The 23643-nt window shown below is 44.9% G+C and overlaps 1 protein-coding gene across 2 annotated transcripts in view; it reads left to right on the forward strand.

Moving 5' to 3' along the window:
- LOC306923821 (DNA topoisomerase I, mitochondrial) overlaps positions 1-23643 on the forward strand; it is a 90970-nt gene that overhangs the window by 33392 nt on the left and 33935 nt on the right. For both annotated transcript variants that reach the window (XM_079502143.1, XM_079502144.1), the window contains exons 9-13: positions 2842-3029; positions 4212-4356; positions 7516-7659; positions 10352-10537; positions 21625-21693. In XM_079502143.1, the coding sequence (XP_079358269.1) occupies positions 2842-3029; positions 4212-4356; positions 7516-7659; positions 10352-10537; positions 21625-21693 (732 nt within the window). The remainder of the gene's footprint in view (positions 1-2841; positions 3030-4211; positions 4357-7515; positions 7660-10351; positions 10538-21624; positions 21694-23643) is intronic.

Below are 23643 nucleotides of genomic sequence, written 5' to 3' on the forward strand. Positions count from 1 at the left end.
CCTGAGCAAGGAGGAGAAACTGGTGAGTCAGGAAGAACCTGAGCAAGGAGGAGAAACTGGTGAGTCAGGAAGAACCTGAGCAAGGAGGAGAAACTGGTGAGTCAGGAAGAACCTGAGCAAGGAGGAGAAACTGGTGAGTCAGGAAGAACCTGAGCAAGGAGGAGAAACTGGTGAGTCAGGAAGAACCTGAGCAAGGAGGAGAAACTGGTGAGTCAGGAAGAACCTGAGCAAGGAGGAGAAACTGGTGAGTCAGGAAGAACCTGAGCAAGGAGGAGAAACTGGTGAGGTTCAGGTTCTATAGCTCTATGTGTGTACTTGTATTTAGGGATGGAGCTCGTTAAGGTTTTATTGGAGCTCGTTAACCCATTTTGACCTGAGATCAGATTCTAAAAATGTCTTCTACATCCTGACAGTTTTCTGAAAAAGCTATGTTTCTATGTCAGTCGTTCTTCGATTTTTCAAAAATAGCAGACCTACAAGCTTGTAGATCTGCTATTTTTCAATAGCTAAAGCATAACATAATGCTAACACCAAAAGGGGTTCCCGCCCAAAATGGATTAAGGTTTTATTGAGCCGGGTCCTTATCGAGCCCACTATCGAGCATTTGCTATTATTTTGTGGAAAGATGGGAGACAATTAATTCTGAACAGAACCTTCTTTTTATTGGCCAGTTGTGGTAGTTTGTATGCCAATAAAGACACACACACACACACACACTTAGAAGCAGAATATGCATATTTTTTATCTTATTATATTTTAATAATCTCTTTATTTTAACCAACCAAGACATCCCTTTGCACTACATTTTACTAGGGCCTTATACAGTACCTTTCTAACAGACAGAGGGAACTGTTAATTGTGTACCGTCACTTTAAATGTGTAATGTATAGACAAATCCAGAAACGGGTCTCATGGTCGCAGCTTACGTAGCTGCGGGCTTTAAACCCTCACCAGGCGCACCTCTTCTACTACAGTGAACGGTAGAGTGACTGATGTTAGTCTGCCTCAAACGTTACTCTTTTACCTGCTTTTTACAAACACTAACATTACAAAGATTTTTTTTTTTTTAATGTTGCCACTACTGTTGGAGCAGCCATAAACAACACAGGTTCATCCCGATGTTCTGGGCATCTTTGTAATGTTGGTGTTAGTAAAAAGCAGGTAAAGGAGTAATGTTTGAGCAGACTAACATCAGTCACTCTACAGTTCACTGTAGTAGAAGAGGTGCGGGTTTACCCCGCAGCTACGTCCGCTCCACCTACAGGAAATACGTAAGCTGTGACCATGAGACCTGTTTCTGGATTCGTCTATACATCATCGTACGGCGGTGTCACACACCAAAAATAGCCAGTCTACAAGCTCACACCGCATCTGGTTGCACCGCATTGTGAGCTCTGCCTTTTCAGCAACGATAGACTGAGAAGTTGAATGCACATTGAATACGTCACGTATTATGTGAGACTATTGAATCGATCCGCTGGAGATATTATAACTATGCTTCCTCCCCGCAAATATATATCATATGCGGGGAGGAAGTGTCAGTGAATCATCGCCATGAGTCTGGCCGCGCCAGGCTAGCAGCTGACGGCTCCCGTGTTTCGACTCGGTGCAGACATGATGCAAAGGTATCGCATTTGGGTTTAATACAATGCATTATGGACAGATGTCTATGCATTGTCGAAATGCTCCCTTTCATTCATGCAACAACTGTGGTAGGCTACATTATTGCATTTAGCTCCCCTCGTCTTTTTTTTTAATGTTAACAAACTTTTCCACCCATTCCACCATACTTCCACGGCAAAACGATGACGCACCACGCAACCACCCGTCGCGTCCCAGCCCCCTTATACCCGATAACAGACTCGACAAGCCAAACGCTTATTGATACTCGGGTCTCGATAAATGCCGAACCGGGTTTGTAATGGACCCTATTTTCGGGCTCCATCCCTACTTGTATTACTACAGACCAGGGTTTCCCAAACTGTGGTGCGCGGACGCCCTCTAGGGGAGTACGTGACATGAAGAGTAATGGCCGTTTTATCGTGTTATTTAGCAAAATCCGGTAAACCACTGTTGTAAGGAGATGTATAGAGCAGCTGCGGGAGTATGCAGCAGCTGCGTGTCTCTCAGTGCAGTGACATTCTGTGATCATTTGCCATTATCATATTAAAAATGTATCATTTTCGTCCAAATACAACGAGACTTGGCGTTGGGGGGGGTGCGTCAGCTATGGGACAGGAGGTAACGGGGGTGCGTTTGGGGACGGCTGCTATAGACCACGGCCATCTTGCCATTAAGTTAATGGCATGGTGGCAACTATAGCCGAAATTTGCCCTTGACAGCCCATACATCCAAACAAATCTGATTGTATTAAGTTAATGGCATGGTGTCAACTATAGCCGACAATTTGCCCTTGACAGCCCATACATCCAAACACAAATCCGATTGTATTAAACAACGTCAAACTCGCCAACATTGGCAGCTGTACGAAAAAAAGGATAAAAAATGATGTTTCATAAAAACCCAGTTCTGTTGCAGGTCCTGAAGGAGGCAAAGTGTGTTTCATATACAAACCCAGTTCTGTTTCAGGTTCTGAAGGAGGCCAACCATACAAACCCAGTTCTGTTTCAGGTTCTGAAGGAGGCCAACCATACAAACCCAGTTCTGTTTCAGGTTCTGAAGGAGGCCAACCATACAAACCCAGTTCTGTTTCAGGTTCTGAAGGAGGCCAACCATATAAACCCAGTTCTGTTGCAGGTTCTGAAGGAGGCCAACCATATAAACCCAGTTCTGTTTCAGGTTCTGAAGGAGGCCAACCATATAAACCCAGTTCTGTTGCAGGTTCTGAAGGAGGCCAACCAGAAGATCCAGGAGGAGTTTGGGTTCTGCACCCTGGACCACCACAGGGAACGCATCGGCAACTTCAAGATTGAGCCGCCGGGCCTGTTCCGCGGCCGCGGCGAGCACCCCAAGCAGGGCATGCTGAAGAAGCGCATCCTGCCGGAGGACGTCATCATCAACTGCTCCAAGTGAGACGCCATATAATAATAATAATAATAAAACTTTATTTGTATAGCACCTTTCATGACATGAAATGCAGCTCAAAGTGCTTTACACAAAAAAGAAAAGAAAGGCAGGGCATAAACAACACAGTGAGGACATGAATAACACCTTTTTAAAAAGACAGATAAATCAATTAAAAGCAAGGGTGTAAAAGTGGGTCTTGAGCTGAGCTTTAAAAATGTCTACAGAGGCTGTTTTTACTCTCTGTTGTACGATCATGGCGTCGCTTTCCAACTAGTCTCGAAACGGGAACGGGAACCCCTTTTGGTGTTCTAAAGCATTATGTTATACTTTAGCTGTTGAGAAATAGCAGATCTACAAGTGCACTCGTGCCGCGCTATGAGCTTGTAGGTCTGCTATTTTGGAAAAATCGTGAAAATGTGGTGGGAATCTTTGAATATATATATTCTTTCAGAGCCAACGTTTTAAACTCAAATCTTTGCTTCTGGGTGGGGTCCCTGGAACAACATATTTTCAGATGGGGGTCTGAAACAATTACATATAGTTTCTGAGGTCCTTGACATGAAGGACGACTGACATAGAAACATGGGTTTTTCAGAAAACTGTCATGATTTAGAAGACATTTGTAGAATCGGTCTCGGTCGAAATGGGTTAAGGAGTGAATGTTTTTCTGGATGCGATGCACAGCGACGCCCCAGACGCAAAACAACAGGTGAATATCCTCTGAACTTGCTCTCGTTTCCATAATGTCGCTCGATGGTCACTCGCGTTCATATTTTGAAGGAGAGGCATGTTGAAGTCATAAATGAAGAGCTTAGTATATCCATCAGATCAGAACCACGGAGAGCTCCTTAGATCAGGAGAGACGAGGCATTCTTTCTGCAGCGGTAAACTAGGGGAGTGACCGGGACCGCTGGTGAACGAAGAGCGAAGAGTACGGTGGCCTTGGAGGACAACTCAAAAATATTCTTCTCTCGTTTGATATCATTGAAGATGCGCTAGGACGTGTACACACCCTAGGACGTGTACACACCCTAGGACGTGTACACACCCTAGGACGTGTACACACACACCCTACACACGTCAAAGCACCTCATCGTTTGGATTGCTTATGACGTGTGGACACGTCACGTGCCACGTCGACTGAACCAGTTAATAATGTATCCACTCCCTCCTCGTCCCAACAGAGAGTCCAGCATCCCGGTGGCGCCGGCCGGTCACCGCTGGAAGGAGGTGCGTCACGACAACTCTGTGACCTGGCTGGCCAGCTGGACGGAGAACATCCAGGGAGCCATCAAGTACATCATGCTCAACCCCAGCTCCAAACTCAAGGTAAAACAAGAACCTGCAAAACAAGTGATGTCAGGCTTGCTTTTCTGTTAAGTGGTTTGTAAATATTGGCGGTTGCAGGCCTTTTTTGGTCTTGTTTTTAAAGTTGCTTATTTGGGCGTCCTTCCTAATATAATGTTGTTTAACCCATTTTGGGCGGGAACCCCTTTTTGTGTGTCAAGCATTATGTCATGCTTTAGCTATTGAAAAATAGCAGATCTACAAGCTCATAGCGCGGCACTGAGTGCCGTGCTATGAACTTGTAGGTCTGCTATTTTAGAAAAAAATTGAAAATGTGGCGTAAAACTTTTAATATATATTCTTTCAGAGCAAACGTTTTTAACTCAAATCTTTGCTTCTTGGGGGGTCCCTGGAACAACATATTTTTCAGATGGGGGTTGGCGGCCAATTAAATATATATATTTGTTGGGGTCCTTGACATGAAAATGTTTGAGAACGACTGACATAGAAACAGGGTGTCAGGATTTAGAAGGCATTTCTAGAATGGTCCTCGGGTCATATGGTTCTGAAACCACCCGTGTCTGCCCTGATGAAGGCCAACTCCAGGCCAAGGCTTACCATTATAAACTAGCCTGACATCAAAGCTTTTTAACTTCATGAAGAGCGCCTTGTTCTCATTTTTTTGTTTTGTCTATGGAGGTTTTCGCCCTCCTTGTTTTGATCCAAAGAGCACTTTCAAATTATTCATGAATTCCACTCGGATAGCAACGTGGTGTATGAACATGTTTGAGAACCACTGATACACCAAATAGTATGTGGCTGTGTGTTTGTTGCGGTTGGGTGTCTTTTTGTCTTTTAACCAATTTAGACCTGGGAACGATTCTACAAAATGTCTTCTAAATCATGGCGGTTTTCTGAAATGTTTCTGTGTCAGTGGTTCTCAGACTTTCATGTCAAGCACCCCCAAAATATTATATGTAATTGGCCGCCGACCCCCATCTGAAAATATGTTGTTCCAGGGACCCCCCCAGAAGCAAATATTTGACTCTTTGCTCTGAAAGAATATGTATTCAAAGATTTGCGCCACATTTGCACGCTTTTTCAAAAATAGCAGACCTACAAGATAGCAGACCTACTGTAGATCTGCTATTTTTCAATAGCTAAAGTGTAACATAATGCTATAAACACCAAAAAGGGGTTCCCGCCCAGAATGGATTAAACAATTTCACGTCTTCAAACAAAGCAGAATATGGAGCAAAGGAATGATAACACAAATCCCATCAATTATTGTGGTTCTTCTATTTACCCAGGCGCGCGCGCACACACACACACACACACACACACACACACACACACACACACACACACACACACACACACACACACACACACACACGGGAAGAAGTGCGCGGTACAGCCACTGGCGACAGACACGCTGTGCTGTTTCACATTGCACTGCTTGAATGAACATTCATGTTCAAACTTGAAATCCAATCATTTCCAAGCAGACGTTGGTAGAAGGAATCGTTTATTGTACCTCGGATTACGAGACACGAACGGCGGTTATTATTCTAGGGCTGCAACTATCAATATTTTCAAAGTGATTAGAGACGGAATCGGAATGTTTCAAAAACACGGGTCGATTTCTGCCCCCGTTTGTTCATGGAGGGAGTAAAGCTAGTGTAAATAGGCCATCTGCAGGCTGTCGCATCGCTACGCGGTGTGGGCTTGTAGATCACGGGTTCCCAAAGTGGGGTCCGGGGACCCCTAGGGGTACTCGAGGGAGTTCCAGGGGGTAACTAGCTCAATTAGAGATATAAGGAACCAAATGGACCCTTATGGGCAGTGAGACTTCAGGGCAGCAACAGGCTATAGACCGTAAGGCTATGAGCAATAGCCTATAGCACTAACGGGCAACGGATAAGGGATCTCTTAAAGGGGTCTCTTAAAGCCAAGACTGGTGATTGGTTAAATTTGGTTTAATTATTGTAACGCCCAAACCACACCTATGCATAATATAACAGGTAACCCTCAAGTGTTTTAGGGATTTAGACAGGTAACCAAAATACCAACTTTAGTGGTGGAACACCCCTTCCCCACTGCTAAATCCCAAAACAGTGTATTTAGAAAGATTAGACGAAATTGGAGCCCTATGTTTCTTTTGGTATGAATAATTATAGCATAACATTTAATCGTAGCTCATCATTAAGCCTTTTCGGCTGAAGGGTCTGTACTTAATTCTTTGAAACCTTTTTGCCTACATGACCAAAATAGGGATCATTATTTCAATATGGATTGGTTAGATGAATTGTTGCACCCTGTGTATTATTCATGACTTCTGCTCAATTATGTGTCAGGGTGTGAGAGACAGGTTGCAGTGAGTCTGTTGTAGATAATTCCCCTTTAATTCAGTTATTTCTGTTAGACTTAAGCAGCATTCATAATGTGAACTGAACTGTCAGGTCTGTGTGCTTAACGCTAACCTGTCAGGTCTGTGTGCTTAACGCTAACCTGTCAGGTCTGTGTGCTAAACGCTAACCTGTCAGGTCTGTGTGCTAAACGCTAACCTGTCAGGTCTGTGTGCTAAACGCTAACCTGTCAGGTCTGTGTGCTAAACGCTAACCTGTCAGGTCTGTGTGCTAAACGCTAACCTGTCAGGTCTGTGTGCTAAACGCTAACCTGTCAGGTCTGTGTGCTAAACGCTAACCTGTCAGGTCTGTGTGCTAAACGCTAACCTGTCAGGTCTGTGCGCTAAACGCTAACCTGTCAGGAGGAACATGGTTCTATTCCTATACGTATGAGGGCCAAATGTCCCACAATTATAGCAGATGTTTGAGTTCTCTCTCTCGTTCTCCGGAACTTAATGCATAGATTCATGTGTCGCTTGGATGAGTCTGTGAATAGCATCATCGTCAGGATAAATAACCCTGTCAAAAGTTGCACTAGATGCTCCTCTAGCCTTAGAAAACATTGGCTTAAAAGCCTTTATTTATAACTGTCACAGATGCCTGTCTAACATGTACATTTGGACTTTTTTTTATGTATATTGTATTTTGTGTTTTGTATGTTTCTCTATGGACCCTGAGTCTGCAATAAAGGTATTCATTCATTCATTCTCTCCCTCTCCCTCTCCCTCTCCCTCTCTCTCTCTCTCTCTCTCTCTCACTCTCACTCTCACTCTCTCTCTCCATCTCCATCTAGGGAGAGAAGGACTGGGAGAAATATGAGATTGCTCGTAAGCTGAAGTCGTGTGTGGAATCCATCCGGAACCAGTACCAGGCGGACCTCAAGTCCAAACTGATGGGAACACGTCAGAGAGCCGTGGCCCTCTACTTCATCGACAAGGTCCGTGTCTAGAACACTAACTTGGCTCCCTCCTCCTGGCTCTCAAACTGAAGGAAACTCACTCCCAATAGAGCGTTGCAGTCCCGCCCCCTGTCATGACGACACCAGGCCCAGGAAATGAATCCCAATGCATTTTTCCCATAGACATTTCAAAACTTATTTATTTAAAGACCTTTTAACTCTTAGCCTGCCGCCATTAATTAATCCCTCGATTGCGTATTGCCATGGTTTAATCACGCGTGACACTTACTTTGAAGAGCCAAATATCCGTATCGCATTTTACTATGAAACCATTCCGTGTGTGTTGACGAAGCTGTGTGCTCGTTCTCTCGGTCGGTGGTGGAAAAAGTGGACCGCGAGTATCACAGCGCCTGCTACAGGCCGTTGAAAACGCTTGTCTGGGACAAAGCGTCCTCTGCAATGTCGCTTCTGTGAGATAAAGCCGTCTGAAACCAGAGCCGGCAATGTAAGTGGATGCGCGCGCATTTTCAAAATGGCCGCGCCCATTGTGTCAGAAGCATAACAAAGCTAACTGACGGTAGATTTCGATACGATCGTATTAAAACATGCATTAATGAATACATCGCTGTTAAAACGGCTTTTCCGTTTGTGGCAGGCTACAAGATTCTACGTTTTAAAATTCCTATGTTCCTGGCGGGTAAACGATTAAGCGTCGTACGAAGCCAACTCGAGTCGTGACAAATCATGACAACAAACACTATTTTGGACCAAACAAATAATTACAAAGAAGAAAAACAACAACAAACCTGCCGTTTTTTTCTACTTTCTAATTCTTTGTTTGGCCCAACCCATTGTGTTTATATATATGATTTGTCACGACAAGAGTTGGCTTTGTCCGCGGCGTAAACGTCTTTAAATAAATGTGACTAAATTTTACTCAGGGACTGCCATTGGATTTTTTGGAATTTTCGTTTTTTCATGTCCTATGAAAGCAGGGAATCATAGCTTCAAATGGACATATTGATTGTTCAGTTTGACCCACCAGTTTTGGAGATATGGCTTATAGAGTAATGTCTTGCAGAAAACAACAAGTTGAGAAAACAGGCTTGAAAGGTTCACTTTTGTGGTCTCTAACATTACACCTAGCTACATGTTTGGGCATTTATTTCATATTTACATGTCGATTTCAGCTCTGACACTTATTTCAGACATGATCTAGTATGTGAAGAGTCTGCCTGTGCTATTAACTCATTTTGAAAAAAAACTATGGCTACTATGCAGACCAGCGCCTTAGATATAGACAGAGTTACGCAAACTGCGTTCACTTCATGGGGCTTCAGTCCAATGGCGGCTCTCCTACATAGACTTCTATTGGTCACTTCATGGGGCTTCAGTCCAATGGAGGCTCTCCTACATAGACTTCTATTGGTCACTTCATGGGGCTTCAGTCCAATGGAGGCTCTCCTACATAGACTTCTATTGGTCACTTCATGGGGCTTCAGTCCAATGGAGGCTCTCCTACATAGACTTCTATTGGTGACTTCATGGGGCTTCAGTCCAATGGAGGCTCTCCTACATAGACTTCTATTGGTCACTTCATGGGGCTTCAGTCCAATGGTAGCTCTCCTACATAGACTTCTATTGGTCACTTCATGGGGCTTCAGTCCAACGGAGGCTCTCCTACATAGACTTCTATTGGTCACTTCATGGGGCTTCAGTCCAATGGAGGCTCTCCTACATAGACTTCTATTGGTCACTTCATGGGGCTTCAGTCCAATGGAGGCTCTCCTACATAGACTTCTATTGGTGACTTCATGGGGCTTCAGTCCAATGGAGGCTCTCCTACATAGACTTCTGTTGGTCACTTCATGGGGCTTCAGTCCAATGGAGGCTCTCCTACATAGACTTCTATTGGTCACTTCATGGGGCTTCAGTCCAATGGAGGCTCTCCTACATAGACTTCTATTGGTGACTTCATGGGGCTTCAGTCCAATGGCGGCTCTCCTACATAGACTTCTATTGGTCACTTCATGGGGCTTCAGTCCAATGGAGGCTCTCCTACATAGACTTCTATTGGTCACTTCATGGGGCTTCAGTCCAATGGCGGCTCTCCTACATAGACTTCTATTGGTCACTTCATGGGGCTTCAGTCCAATGGCGGCTCTCCTACATAGACTTCTATTGGTCACTTCATGGGGCTTCAGTCCAATGGTAGCTCTCCTACATAGACTTCTATTGGTCACTTCATGGGGCTTCAGTCCAATGGCGGCTCTCCTACATATACTTCTATTGGTCACTTCATGGGGCTTCAGTCCAATGGCGGCTCTCCTACATAGACTTCTATTGGTCACTTCATGGGGCTTCAGTCCAATGGCGGCTCTCCTACATAGACTTCTATTGGTCACTTCATGGGGCTTCAGTCCAATGGCGGCTCTCCTACATAGACTTCTATTGGTCACTTCATGGGGCTTCAGTCCAATGGCGGCTCTCCTACATAGACTTCTATTGAGAATGGGGACAACCAACTGGGACCGCAAGTAGGCAGACATGCATTGGATTTAAAAACATTGCAGGTGTCAAGTGACTTAAACAGATATAAACATACATTACAATTGTGGGAAGGCTTTCCTGAACAGATGGGTTTTTAAAAGTGTTTTAAAAGATGACAGTTTGGTTTAGAAGACATTTTTCAGGCCTAAAAGCTAACGGCCTGTATCTCCCTGCACTGCAGCTGGCGCTGAGAGCGGGTAACGAGAAGGAGGAGGGGGAGTCGGCGGACACGGTGGGCTGCTGCTCGCTGCGCGTGGAGCACATCACGCTGCACGACACGCTGGAGGGGAGCGAAAACGTGGTGGAGTTCGACTTCCTGGGAAAAGACAGCATACGCTACTACAACAAGGTCCCCGTCATCAAGAAGGTATGGCCTCCTGATCCTAAAGCCTGGTATCGTGCACCCAAAATAGCCACTGCAAAAGCTGCAGACATTAAAATAGGGTGCATTTTTTGCATCCCAAAACACTGTTTATAGTTAAGGGATGCAATAAAACAACGACCTCTGCACCCACGGGATGCACTTTTATTCTAGTTTATTTTGCTAGCTTTAGTTATAATAATCATTTCTTCCTCTGTTTTCTACATTAATATAACCACATTATAACCATATAAAATGAAATGGGAGTTAAATGCTGCAATTTGTACAAAATTGCAAAATATGACTCCGAACGTCGTTGAAGTGGGACTCATCAAATGTCCCTGGGACTCATTTCTAAAAGACCATCCCTGCATCCCGGGACTCGTTACATTGAAAACCTATTTATAAGCTCACACTGCATCGCGCTGTGACACATTGTGAGCTTGTAGGTCTGCATTTTTGGGCGCACACACAGGCACACACACACACAGGCACGCGCGGCACACACACACACACACACACACAGAGCGGCTTTCAGATGGTCTGAATAATTTCTGCGCTCCGGCCCCGCCCCTGTGAGTTAATGCAGTGCCGTTGTAGAGAAGATCATGAAAGGACAAGGCAATTAAGTTGAGATATAAAAAACCAATATATTTCACTCAGAAAACCACATTTTAGCCCTTAGGATGTTTTGCATAAAAAGAAAAAAGAGAGAAAAAAAAAACTTAGAAGGTCACATACACTCTTATTATACAGTGGAGAGGCCGATGCACAGAGAGCGGCGAGGAGAGGAGAGGCAGGGAGGATGGATATCCCTCAGGGTGCAGATTGGAGTCCTGTTTCCGTGGGCGAGAACCTCGTTTGGTGTTTTAAAGCATCGTGTTATACTTTAGCTATTGAAAAATAGCAGATCTACAAGCTCGTAGAACGGCACAGAGTGCCGCGCTACAGGCTTGTAGGTCTGCTATTTTTGAAAAATCGTCGAAATGTGGCACAAATCTTTGAGTATGTGTGTATATATATATATATATATATATATATATATATATATATAATATAATTATTATTATTTCTTTTCAGAGCGAGCATTTTTAACTCAAATCTTTGCTTCTGAGGGGTTCCTGGAATAACATATTTCCCAGATGGAGGTCGGTGGCCGATTACATATACATTTTGGGGGTCCTTGACATGAAATATTGAGCACCACTGATAACATAAGGTTTTTAAAATGTCGACGTCAGGCCTAAATGGGTTTAAGGGAGGGGGGGGGGGGGGGGGGGAGACCAGATTTGAATTCTGTTTGGAAACCTCACTGACTTCTGTTTACAAACACTGGAACTCGTCTATCTCCTAATGATGGTTCCACATTACATTATAGGTAGTTGTTGGGTAATGCTTTTTTTTCTCCACATTAGTTACATTTCCACCATTTAAAATGACCTGTTGCCCACTCTCAAAAATATGTGGGCAAATTTATACACTTTCTTCCCGTTTGCATCTGTATCTAGTGCTTTATTCTCACCTCAAATCCCACATTTGATATTTTGCAGGAAAATGATCAACTGCAATAGCCTATGCACTTTATCGGCAAGAAGAAGATTATTTATGCTATGCAGAAGTTGGTGCAAAGGATTCATAATATGATTTATTCATGTCTCCTGACTCTCCTCACTTAATGCTTAACCCATTCTGGGCGGGAACCCCTTTTCGTCTTTCAAGCATTATGTTACACTTTAGCTATTGACAAATATCAGATCTACAAGCTCGTAGCGCGGCACCGAGTGCCGCGCTACGAGCTTGTAGGTGTGCTATTTTTGAAAAATCGTGAAAATGTCGTGCAAATCTTTGAATATATATTCTTTCAGAGCAAACGTTCTCTGGGGGGTCCCTGGAACAACATATTTTTAGATGGGGGGGGTGGGTCGGTGGTCAAATACAATACAAATACAAATATTTGGGGTCCTTGACATGAAATATTGAGCACCACTGATATAGAAACATAGGTATTTCAGGATTTAGAAGATTTTTTTTTAAAAATGTCGACGCCAGGTATAAATTGGTTAAAGCAATGTGACTTTCACTCTACTTATATAACACTTTAATGTAGGCGTTACCAAAGAAATGAAAGTAATTTAAGTTTTCCCACCAACTGTTTGGCAGGTGATACCAATCATACCATAATTGATAAATGCCAGCAGGCACAATATTGGACATGTCAGTCAACGTTCTAATAAAGGATAGTGTGAGTCTTGCAGAAATTAGCTTTTTTTTGTTGTTGTTTTTTTGACACCTTTTTCCCCGTTGTCTGCCCGTCACCGTACGGTACAGCTGTCAAGCGTAATTGTGTGTGTTTGTACGTTTTGAGACTCCGCCGTTGTGAGGCCCGCTGTCCTGGACCGCACGAGAGACACTATTGTTTTATACTCTTACAATTAGGGATGCACCGAAAGGGGACATTCTTGGCCGAATACCGAATATTCGAAAATGATTAACATTATATATCTTTTTTCCTACCATTGCTGTCATGGCCGTACCTTAAAGCTACCTGATTTATAGCAAAATAAATGGTTATGGCAAAACTTAATAATCACTATTATGGGTCCATAAAACATTTATTCAGCTCTTTTGAATGCATTAACACCCCCAGCGCCCAGGACGAAGTTCTGTTGTCCTTTCTATTAGTAACGCCCGACGCCCAGGACTAAGTATCGTCCAAAAGACGAAGTGTATTGATATGAAAACGGATCGCATGGCTCCACAGCCTAGAAGCGCCTGTTGGGCAATCCTCAATGTTGCGCACGAATGATGAGACGTCATGGAAAAACTCCCTCCCCTGTTTAGTCGACGAAAACAAAAATCTTAAAACATTAATAACTCGCGATCTAAATCATCCCGTCTAATTATGAAAAAAGATCCTGTGTTTGACGGCCTTCCGCGGTCCAGTCGCTAGTACCGATAGATTTATTCTTACCTCCCGTTGTTGTCGATTGCCTTTAGAGTGGTGTGGCTATTGTTAGCTGCTACACACACATTCACAACAACATCCGGTCCGTCGGTAAAAGTGGTCCGTGTTTATAAATCAAATGGGCGCTACAATGTAATGGATTAAATAACCCAGGGCAATTGAAGTGTTAATTAATTTCATACACTATTCTTTGATATATTTTCTGCCTATTCGGGCCGAAACCGAATGGGCCGAAAATGCATTTTTAGCCATTTTCTGCCGAATATTTTCTGCAGACGAATATTCGGTGCATCACTACTTACAATATTATTGTAAGAGTTAGGTTTTCAATTAGGAAAGGATTCAGTTTATTCATTAGTTATTTTTACATGTATTAGTACTTGTAAATTGTTTAGAGGTTAGATTTAAGGGGTTATGATTGGATTTATGCCTGATTTATACTTTCGTGCAACGACACACATCTACAAGCCCACAATGCAGTGCAACAAGGACGTGTTGTAAGCTTCTCCATTGACCGTTTTTGGCTTTATCGATTTCAATTTCTTTAATTAAAAGTGTGAAAATGTTACTGCTAAAACTTATTCTGACATTAATTATGCATATTGTTTCCCCCCCAAAAAACACTTATGCAAAGTTATTTGTTCCTCCTCCTCCCCAAAACAGACTGCATTCAGACTGCATTCAGACTGCATTCAGACTGCATTCAGACTGCATTCAGACTGCATTCAGACTGCATTCATATAAACTCACTGTCCTAAAATGTTGACGTACTCACAAGTATAGTGTCACAACCGTGTATGTGGATGCTTAACCCATTCTGGACGGGAACCCCCTTTGGTGTTTTAAGCATTATGTTACACTTTAGCTATTGAAAAATAGCAGATCTACAAGCTCAGCTGTAGGTCTGCTATTTCGTTTTTTAAATCGTGAAAATGTGGCGCAAATCTTTGAATATATATATGAATATGATATCCCCATCTGAAAATATGTTGTTCCAGGGAGCTCCCCTCCGGAAGCAAAGATTTGAGTTAAAAACGTTCGCTCTGAAAGAATATATATATATATATATATTCTTTCAGAATTCGCTCTGAATTCGCTCTGAAAGAATTCGCTCTGAAAGAATATATATATATATATATATTCTTTCAGAGCGAACGTTTTTAACTCAAATCTTTGCTTCCGGAGGGGAGCTCCCTGGAACAACATATTTTCAGATGGGGATCTGTGGCCAATTACATATAATTTGTGGGGTTCTGGACATGAAATATTGAGCACCACTGACATAGAAACATAGGTAATATTGAGCACCACTGACATAGAAACATAGGTAATATTGAGCACCACTGACATAGAAACATAGGTAATATTGCGCACCACTGACATAGAAACATAGGTAATATTGCGCACCACTGACATAGAAACATAGGTAATATTGAGCACCACTGACATAGAAACATAGGTAATATTGAGCACCACTGACATAGAAACATAGGTAATATTGCGCACCACTGACATAGAAACAGGTAATATTGAGCACCACTGACATAGAAACATAGGTAATATTGAGCACCACTGACATAGAAACATAGGTAATATTGAGCACCACTGACATAGAAACATAGGTAATATTGAGCACCACTGACAGAAACATAGGTAATATTGAGCACCACTGACATAGAAACATAGGTAATATTGAGCACCACTGACATAGAAACATAGGTAATATTGAGCACCACTGACATAGAAACATAGGTATTTCAGATAACGGTCAGGATTTTTTTTTTATTTCGATGTCAGGTTTAAACGGGTTAATGCGGCACTCACAGCGCTGTCAACACCTCTAGCGTGGGTCCATTCTAACCTTCTGTTTGGGATGAAGATAGAAATGCTAACACCTGACAGACAAACTGTTTTGGCTCCCCAGCAGAAGGTGTAATTATTCAAATGAGTGTCGCACACATTCACTGAAATTAATTACTCAACGTGCATATTTTAGCATTTTTAATTCCCTAGGAAATTGGGGAGCGGTTGCTGCTAAATGTCACTTGTATTAAAAATAAAATAACGAGGGGTCGGGGGGGGGGGGGGGGGGGGGGGGATATTTGTTTCCCATTTAAAGCAACTTTGAGTACTTGGCAAAGTGTTCCATAAACGTATTATTATCATTAGACAAAAAAATCACACCTGTGTGAACTGAGTCGCGCAAATCCCCCCCCCCCCCCCTCCCTCTCTCTCTCTCTCTCTCTCTCCCTCCCTCTCTCTCTCTCTCTCTCTCTCTAGCAGGCCACAGTGCAGCACTATCTCTCTCTCTCTGTTTCTGGCACAACAGCGCCACTTTTGGTACTCATTGGTACTGGTGCTCATAGTCACGCACAAACACGGTTGAACACGGACATTGCTGTTGGTTGAGTGGTTGCACCACTCAAAAAGAACACATACGGTATAAGTTGGCATGGAAAATAGCCGATCTACAAGGTCACAATCCGTCTAACGAGACATTGTATGCTCTGTTGTTTTAACCCGATCGAATGCAGTTCTGGAATGCCGGGCGGCATTATGTGCTTCTCAATATGTCTCTAAAAAACATGAGTGCCTTACAATCATGTCTGAAACACTGAGGAATACTTTGGTTACAATATAGCGGGTCCGTCCGACCGTTAAACTGTATCTAAGACGCCTCTCTTGGCGTGTTGAGTATTTTGTGGGAACGCCGCAGTGAACGCTTCGTTGCTCAATCTGAACACCATTCTGAACGCTGAATGACTATATCAATGGTCCCGTAGTGAGGACATCTGCTTGTGTATAAACCATTTAGTCCTGACGTCGACATTTGAAAAAAAATGTCTTCTAAATCATGACAGTTTTCTGAAAAAAACGTATGTTTCTGTATCGGTGGTGCTCAATATTTCATGTCAAGGACCCCAAATATTATATGTAATATGCCTCCGCCCCCCCCCCCCCCCCCCCCCCCCATCTGAATACATCCAGGGACCTCCCCAGAAGCAAAGATTTGAGTTAAAATGTTCACTCTGTAATAATATATATATTCAATGATTTGAGGCACATTTTCACGATTCTTCAAAAATAGCAGACCTACAAGCTCGTAGCGCGGCACTCGGTGCCGCGCTATGAGCTTGTAGATCTGCTATTTTTCAATAGCTAAAGTATAACATATAATGCTTTAAAACACCCAACAGGGTTTCCCGCCCAAATGGGGATAACCAGCTTGTGATGCGTACACAGAGAGACCGCGGGGGGTTTGTTTTCATTTCTTAATTTTGACATGTGTGCGCAGTCTACGCACACAAAGAAACGCAACGCATGCACACACACACATCATCTATTTAAAGCAGTTTGTGCCAAGTTCACTTTAAACGTGCTTCTCCAAGGCTTGCCAAACTGGAAGATTTACATTTTTCGCTCCTTAAATGCTGCATTTTGTTTGGCTCGAGGAAAACGTTTCTGATGCAAATATATGTGTATGCGTGTCAGTCTGGATTTTGAAAGCAACACATCTGTTAACACTAATTACTGGTTGCATAATTTATAGCTAGTTTATTTGGCAAGGAGGAGATGCTATGAATGCTAAAGAGTTGTTGGAAATGTCATCTATAATTGTGGTTATCTTTAGAGCCTGACCGATAGGACTGGGGAATTAACCCCTTGGAGGCCCGGGGCGGAGTTCTCCGTCGAGTTCAAGGTCATGGTCAAGTGCCCAAGCCGGAGATTGATAAATAGGACGGAGATTAATGATAACAAAACCGTTCGCATCGCTCTAGAGCCTAGGAGCGCTTGTTGCCTGATCCGATGACGTGTCAAAAAGTGACACGTCATCGGAAATGTCCCCTGCCTGTTTAGCTGACAAAAACGAAAATCTTAAAAAGATCATAACTCCCGATCTAAATCATCCCGTCTAATTCTGAAAAAAGATCCTGTGTTTGGCGGCCTTCCGCGGTCCAGTCGCTAGTCGCGATAGATTTATTATTACCTCCCGTTGTTGTCGATCGACTCTAGAGTGGTGTGGCTATTGTTAGCTGCTACACAGACATGCACACCAGCTTCCGGTGCGCCGGTAAAAGTGGTCCGTGTGCTATAAATGATGGGCACATGGATGAAATGGATGAAATAGTTCCGGCCCTCCAAGGTGTTAACCGCAAAACCGATATTTAAAACCAATAATAATTTTTTTCTTTTTTTTTTAATGATCCCACTAACCCAGTGTCAATTATCTAATGTAATCCTGGGCGCTACACTTCCTCTGCCAACCTGGGGGGGCAGCGGACTGACCTCGTGGAAGGAACACGTTATTCCGACCAGTTCCTTTCCCCTCCATCAGGCGCCCCAGCTGGCCAGGGGGAGGCAGTATAGAGACCAGTTCCTTTCCCCTCCATCAGGCGCCCCGGCTGGCCAGGGGCGGCAGTATAGAGACCAGTTCCTTTCCCCTCCATCAGGCGCCCCAGCTGGCCAGGGGGAGGCAGTATAGAGACCAGTTCCTTCCCCTCCATCAGGCGCCCCGGCTGGCCAGGGGGCGGCAGTATAGAGACCAGTTCCTTTCCCCTCCATCAGGCGCCCCAGCTGGCCAGGGGGAGGCAGTATAGAGACCAGTTCCTTTCCCCTCCATCAGGCGCCCCGGCTGGCCAGGGGGAGGCAGTGTAGAGACCAGTTCCTTTCCCCTCCATCAGGCGCCCCAGCTGGCCAGGGGGCGGCAGTATAGAGACCAGTTCCTTTCCCCTCCATCAGGCGCCCCGGCTGGCCAGCGGGAGGCAGTTTAGAGACCAGTTCCTTTCCCCTCCATCAGGCGCCCCTGCTGGCCAGGGGGAGGCATTATAGAGACCAGTTCCTTTCCCCTCCATCAGGCGCCCCGGCTGGCCAGGGGGAGGCAGTATAGAGACCAGTTCCTTTCCCCTCCATCAGGCGCCCCAGCTGGCCAGGAGGAGGCAGTATAGAGACCAGTTCCTTTCCCCTCCATCAGGCGCCCCGGCTGGCCAGGGGGAGGCAGTATAGAGACCAGTTCCTTTCCCCTCCATCAGGCGCCCCGGCTGGCCAGGGGGAGGCAGTATAGAGACCAGTTCCTTTCCCCTCCATCAGGCGCCCCGGCTGGCCAGGGGGAGGCAGTATAGAGACCAGTTCCTTTCCCCTCCATCAGGCGCCCCAGCTGGCCAGGGGGAGGCAGTATAGAGACCAGTTCCTTTCCCCTCCATCAGGCGCCCCAGCTGGCCAGGAGGAGGCAGTATAGAGACCAGTTCCTTTCCCCTCCATCAGGCACCCCAGCTGGCCAGGGGGAGGCAGTATAGAGACCAGTTCCTTTCCCCTCCATCAGGCGCCCCAGCTGGCCAGGGGGAGGCAGTATAGAGACCAGTTCCTTTCCCCTCCATCAGGCGCCCCAGCTGGCCAGGAGGAGGCAGTATAGAGACCAGTTCCTTTCCCCTCCATCAGGCGCCCCGGCTGGCCAGGGGGAGGCAGTATAGAGACCAGTTCCTTTCCCCTCCATCAGGCGCCCCAGCTGGCCAGGGGGAGGCAGTATAGAGACCATGCAGGATTACTTTTTGGGGGATGTTTTTTTCTTATATCATCAAATGAACACACTGTATTATACTTTTTTTGTACAATCACTGCAATGGTGGTGTAGAAAAATGGCAAAATAAATTGCTGATCTACAAGCTCACAACGTGCAACGATGTGTTGTGAGCATAGTCTGTAGATCAGATATGGACGAAGGGTCGAGCCCCGTTGGTTTCTGACCCGTTTTGAAGCAACTCTGTGTGAATTCAAATCCGCCACGGCGCCATCTTTGAACAGCGGCTGCAACCACCATAGTCACTCCATAGAACCAGGAGAACAACGGCTGCAACCACCATATAGTCCCTCCATAGAACCAGGAGAACAACGGCTGCAACCACCATAGTCACTCCATAGAACCAGGAGAACAACGGCTGCAACCACCATATAGTCCCTCCATAGAACCAGGAGAACAACGGCTGCAACCACCATAGTCCCTCCATAGAACCAGGAGAACAACGGCTGCAACCACCATAGTCCCTCCATAGAACCAGGAGAACAACGGCTGCAACCACCATATAGTCACTCCATAGAACCAGGAGAACAACGGCTGCAACCACCATAGTCCCTCCATAGAACCAGGAGAACAACGGCTGCAACCACCATAGTCCCTCCATAGAACCAGGAGAACAACGGCTGCAACCACCATAGTCCCTCCATAGAACCAGGAGAACAACGGCTGCAACCACCATAGTCCCTCCATAGAACCAGGAGAACAACGGCTGCAACCACCATAGTCCCTCCATAGAACCAGGAGAACAACGGCTGCAACCACCATATAGTCACTCCATAGAACCAGGAGAACAACGGCTGCAACCACCATAGTCCCTCCATAGAACCAGGAGAACAACGGCTGCAACCACCATAGTCCCTCCATAGAACCAGGAGAACAACGGCTGCAACCACCATATAGTCCCTCCATAGAACCAGGAGAAGCCCTAAAATAACCTGCTTCACCATAACATGTTTAGATTAATGGGACCGTGATTAAACACATGGTTTTAACTTTCAACTTGAAGTTGTAGCGATTTGAAGTGTTTATGAAAATGTTTACTAAATCCAAACTCTCAGGGTTCAATTAACAGAGGTTGTGTAATAATGTGTTTAACCCATTCTGGGCGGGAACCCTTTTTGGTGTTTTAAGCGTTACGTTAAACTTGATATTGAAAAATAGCAGATCTACAAGTTCATATGAAATTGTAGGTCTGCTATTTTTGAAAAAACGTTAAAATGTGCCTCAAATCTTTCAGAAAATTGTCATGATTTAGAAAACTTTTTTTTTTTAAATTTCGACGTAGTGGACACGTCAGGTGGACGGAACCAGTTAACACTTTAATTGCCCGGGGTTATTTAATCCATTACATTATAGCGCCCATTCGATTTATAAACACGGACCCCTTTTCCGGACGGACTTCCGGTCCGTGTTGATGTGTGTATAGCAGCTAACAATAGCCACACCACTCTAGAGTCGATCGACAACAACGGGAGACAAGAATAAATCTATCGCGACTAGCGACTGGACCGCGGAGCGCCGTCTAACACAGGATCTTTTTTCATAATTAGACGGGATGATTTAGATCGCGAGTTATGAACGTTTTAAGATTTTCGTTTTCATCAGCTAAACAGGGGAGGGAGTTTTTCGATGACGTCTCACTCTTGCGCGTCACCGAGGATTGCCCAAAAGGCGCTCCCAGGCTGTGGAGCCATGCGATCCGTTCTCATATCAATAAACTTAGTCTTTTGGACAAGACTTCGTCCTGAGCGTCGGGCGTTACTAATAGAAAGGACATAGAACTTCGTCCTGGGTGATGGGAGTGTTAATCAGTGAGTGGAAGATGTTTTGCACACAGATGGCCGATTAAAGACAGGCTGTTGATGCATCCCAGGCCTTCCAGGTTTCTATTATATCACAACTCCAAAACACAGTTAATTATTTATTTATGTGGGATTCAGGGAAGCGGCACAATTATATTTTCAGCATACCCAAAAAATAGCCGATCTACAGGCTTACAACGTGTCACAAGCTTTCGTATTGCAACGAGTTGTGAGCTTGTAGATCAGCTTATCTTTTTTGAGTGGTGCAGCCACTCCATTGCCCAGCAATGTGTGTCCCTGGCTGTGTCCCATGGCTGGCTGGCTGGGTCCGTCCGAGCACGGAATTAGCTTTTTTTTTTAAAGTGTCAGTGTTGCGCAGCCACACACACACACACACACACATGGACACACACACACGGACACACACACACACACACACATGGACACACACGGACACGGACACACACACGTACGTACAAGTACAGTACAGCACCACTCAGTTCAGACGGGTCTGATTCTTTTTTTTTTGTATAAACTTAATTCAATTGGTCCTAAATGGAAAACGATATTGTCCCAAGGGTTTCCTTGTGACATACTGTAATCTTAGCGGGAGAGCTTTACATAAATGTAAGGTGCTATAATAATCTATAACGATATAATTCTGTCCTGTGGATGATAAAAGTTATTTACAGGGATGCCCTGAGCCTAAAAAAGGCTGTTCTAAATCTGATGTCTCTTCATGTCCTCCCACCAGGTGTTCAAGAGCGTGAAGTTATTCATGGAGAACAAAGAACCTGGAGATGACCTGTTTGACCGTCTGACCGTGAGTCTCTGTCTGTCTGACTGACCTGTTTGACCGTCTGACCGTGAGTCTCTGTCTGTCTGTCTGTCTGTCTGTCTGTCTGTCTGTCTGTCTGACTGACAACTAATTTTACTCACTTCATAATCACCACAGATGTCTAAAAAAAATCATAACCCACCTGCAGTGCAAGCACTTCAGGGTTCAGCCTTGTGGGGTGTACTCTAATAACTATTAGGGGTGGGGGGGTGATTAAATAATTGATAGCCTTAAGCTTAACTGGTGTGTCTAGAGAGAGAAAGAGAGCTCATTATGTGGTTAAAGGACAACTTTAGTTTTTTTCAACCATGGTTCATGTTTTAGGTCAGGGGTTCTCAACGTTTTTGGCCGGGGACCCCCGGAAATGCTTTGGCAATGTCTCGGGACCCCCGCCCCCTCCCGACCCCCAATATAAATTGACTGCTACAATAACCTTAAACCATTTTTGGCGGGAACCCCTTTTGGTGTTTTAAGCATTGTTATAATTTAGCTATTGAAAAATAGCAGATCTACAAGCTCATAGCGCGCCACCGAGTGGCGCGCTACGAGCTTGTAGGTCTGCTATTTTTGAAAAATCGTGAAAATAAAATTAAAAAAATAATTAATTTGGGGACCCCCTAAAATAATTTGGCGACCCCCCGAGGGGTCGCGACCCACGGGTTGAGAACCCCTGTTTTAGGTTATTAGAGAAAGTAAAAGATGAGTTGTTTTTTTTTGCTGCTTTCTTAAGTGCATTCGAACATGGGTCTAAATATGTATTTTTTTTTACAAAAGTTTATAGCAATTTTTTTTATTATTTACTATAGTCCTGCTAGACCCCAGGAAATGACATCGCTACATCGTATGCTGCATAGCCTGCAGCAGACCAACAGGACATAATTGAATTTGAGTTGTCTCCTGTGTTTCATTGTATTTGTTGTGATAGACCCCAGCAGCAGTGTGTCCATGCTCTATAGAATAAGATTATTCACAGAATATTCAATAATTTATTGCAAAAAAAACAATTTATCAGTTGGATTGGAATTTGTACTCTGAGATGACGCCAAGAACAAGAATTCTCAAGTAGTGCATGCGTGTCATTGATGCGTGATTTGGGTCTGCACGGCAATGCTTGGAACGCCACGCCATTTGCTCAAGTACTGTACCTAAGTAAGATGTTGAGGTACTTTTACCATCTACGTAATTATGTAGACACACTGTGGCATGACAGCGGAGCTATAGCAACACTGCAGACCTCAAGACCCTGATGCTCTACAGGGTGGAGTGCAGTGTCTGGCCCCACATACTGACAGTCCTGCTGTCATACAGGGTGGAGAGCAGTGTCTGGCCCCACATACTGACAGTCCTGCTGTCATACAGGGTGGAGTGCAGTGTCTGGCCCCACATACTGACAGTCCTGCTGTCATACAGGGTGGAGTGCAGTGTCTGGCCCCTCGTACTGACAGTCCTGCTGTCATACAGGGTGGAGTGCAGTGTCTGGCCCCATGTACTGACTGTCCTGCTGTCATACAGGGTGGAGTGCAGTGTCTGGCCCCTCGTACTGACAGTCCTGCTGTCATACAGGGTGGAGTGCAGTGTCTGGCCACACGTACTGACAGTCCTGCTGTCATACAGGGTGGAGTGCAGTGTCTGGCCCCTCGTACTGACAGTCCTGCTGTCATACAGGGTGGAGTGCAGTGTCTGGCCCCCCGTACTGACCGTCCTGCTGTCATACAGGGTGGAGTGCAGTGTCTGGCCCCCCGTACTGACCGTCCTGCTGTCATACAGGGTGGAGTGCAGTGTCTGGCCCCCCGTACTGACTGTCCTGCTGTCATACAGGGTGGAGTGCAGTGTCTGGCCCCACATACTGACCGTCCTGCTGTCATACAGGGTGGAGTGCAGTGTCTGGCCCCACATACTGACCGTCCTGCTGTCATACAGGGTGGAGTGCAGTGT

The sequence above is a fragment of the Electrona antarctica genome (assembly GCF_951216825.1).
Source record: "Electrona antarctica genome assembly, chromosome: 5".
NCBI lineage: Eukaryota > Metazoa > Chordata > Actinopteri > Myctophiformes > Myctophidae > Electrona > Electrona antarctica.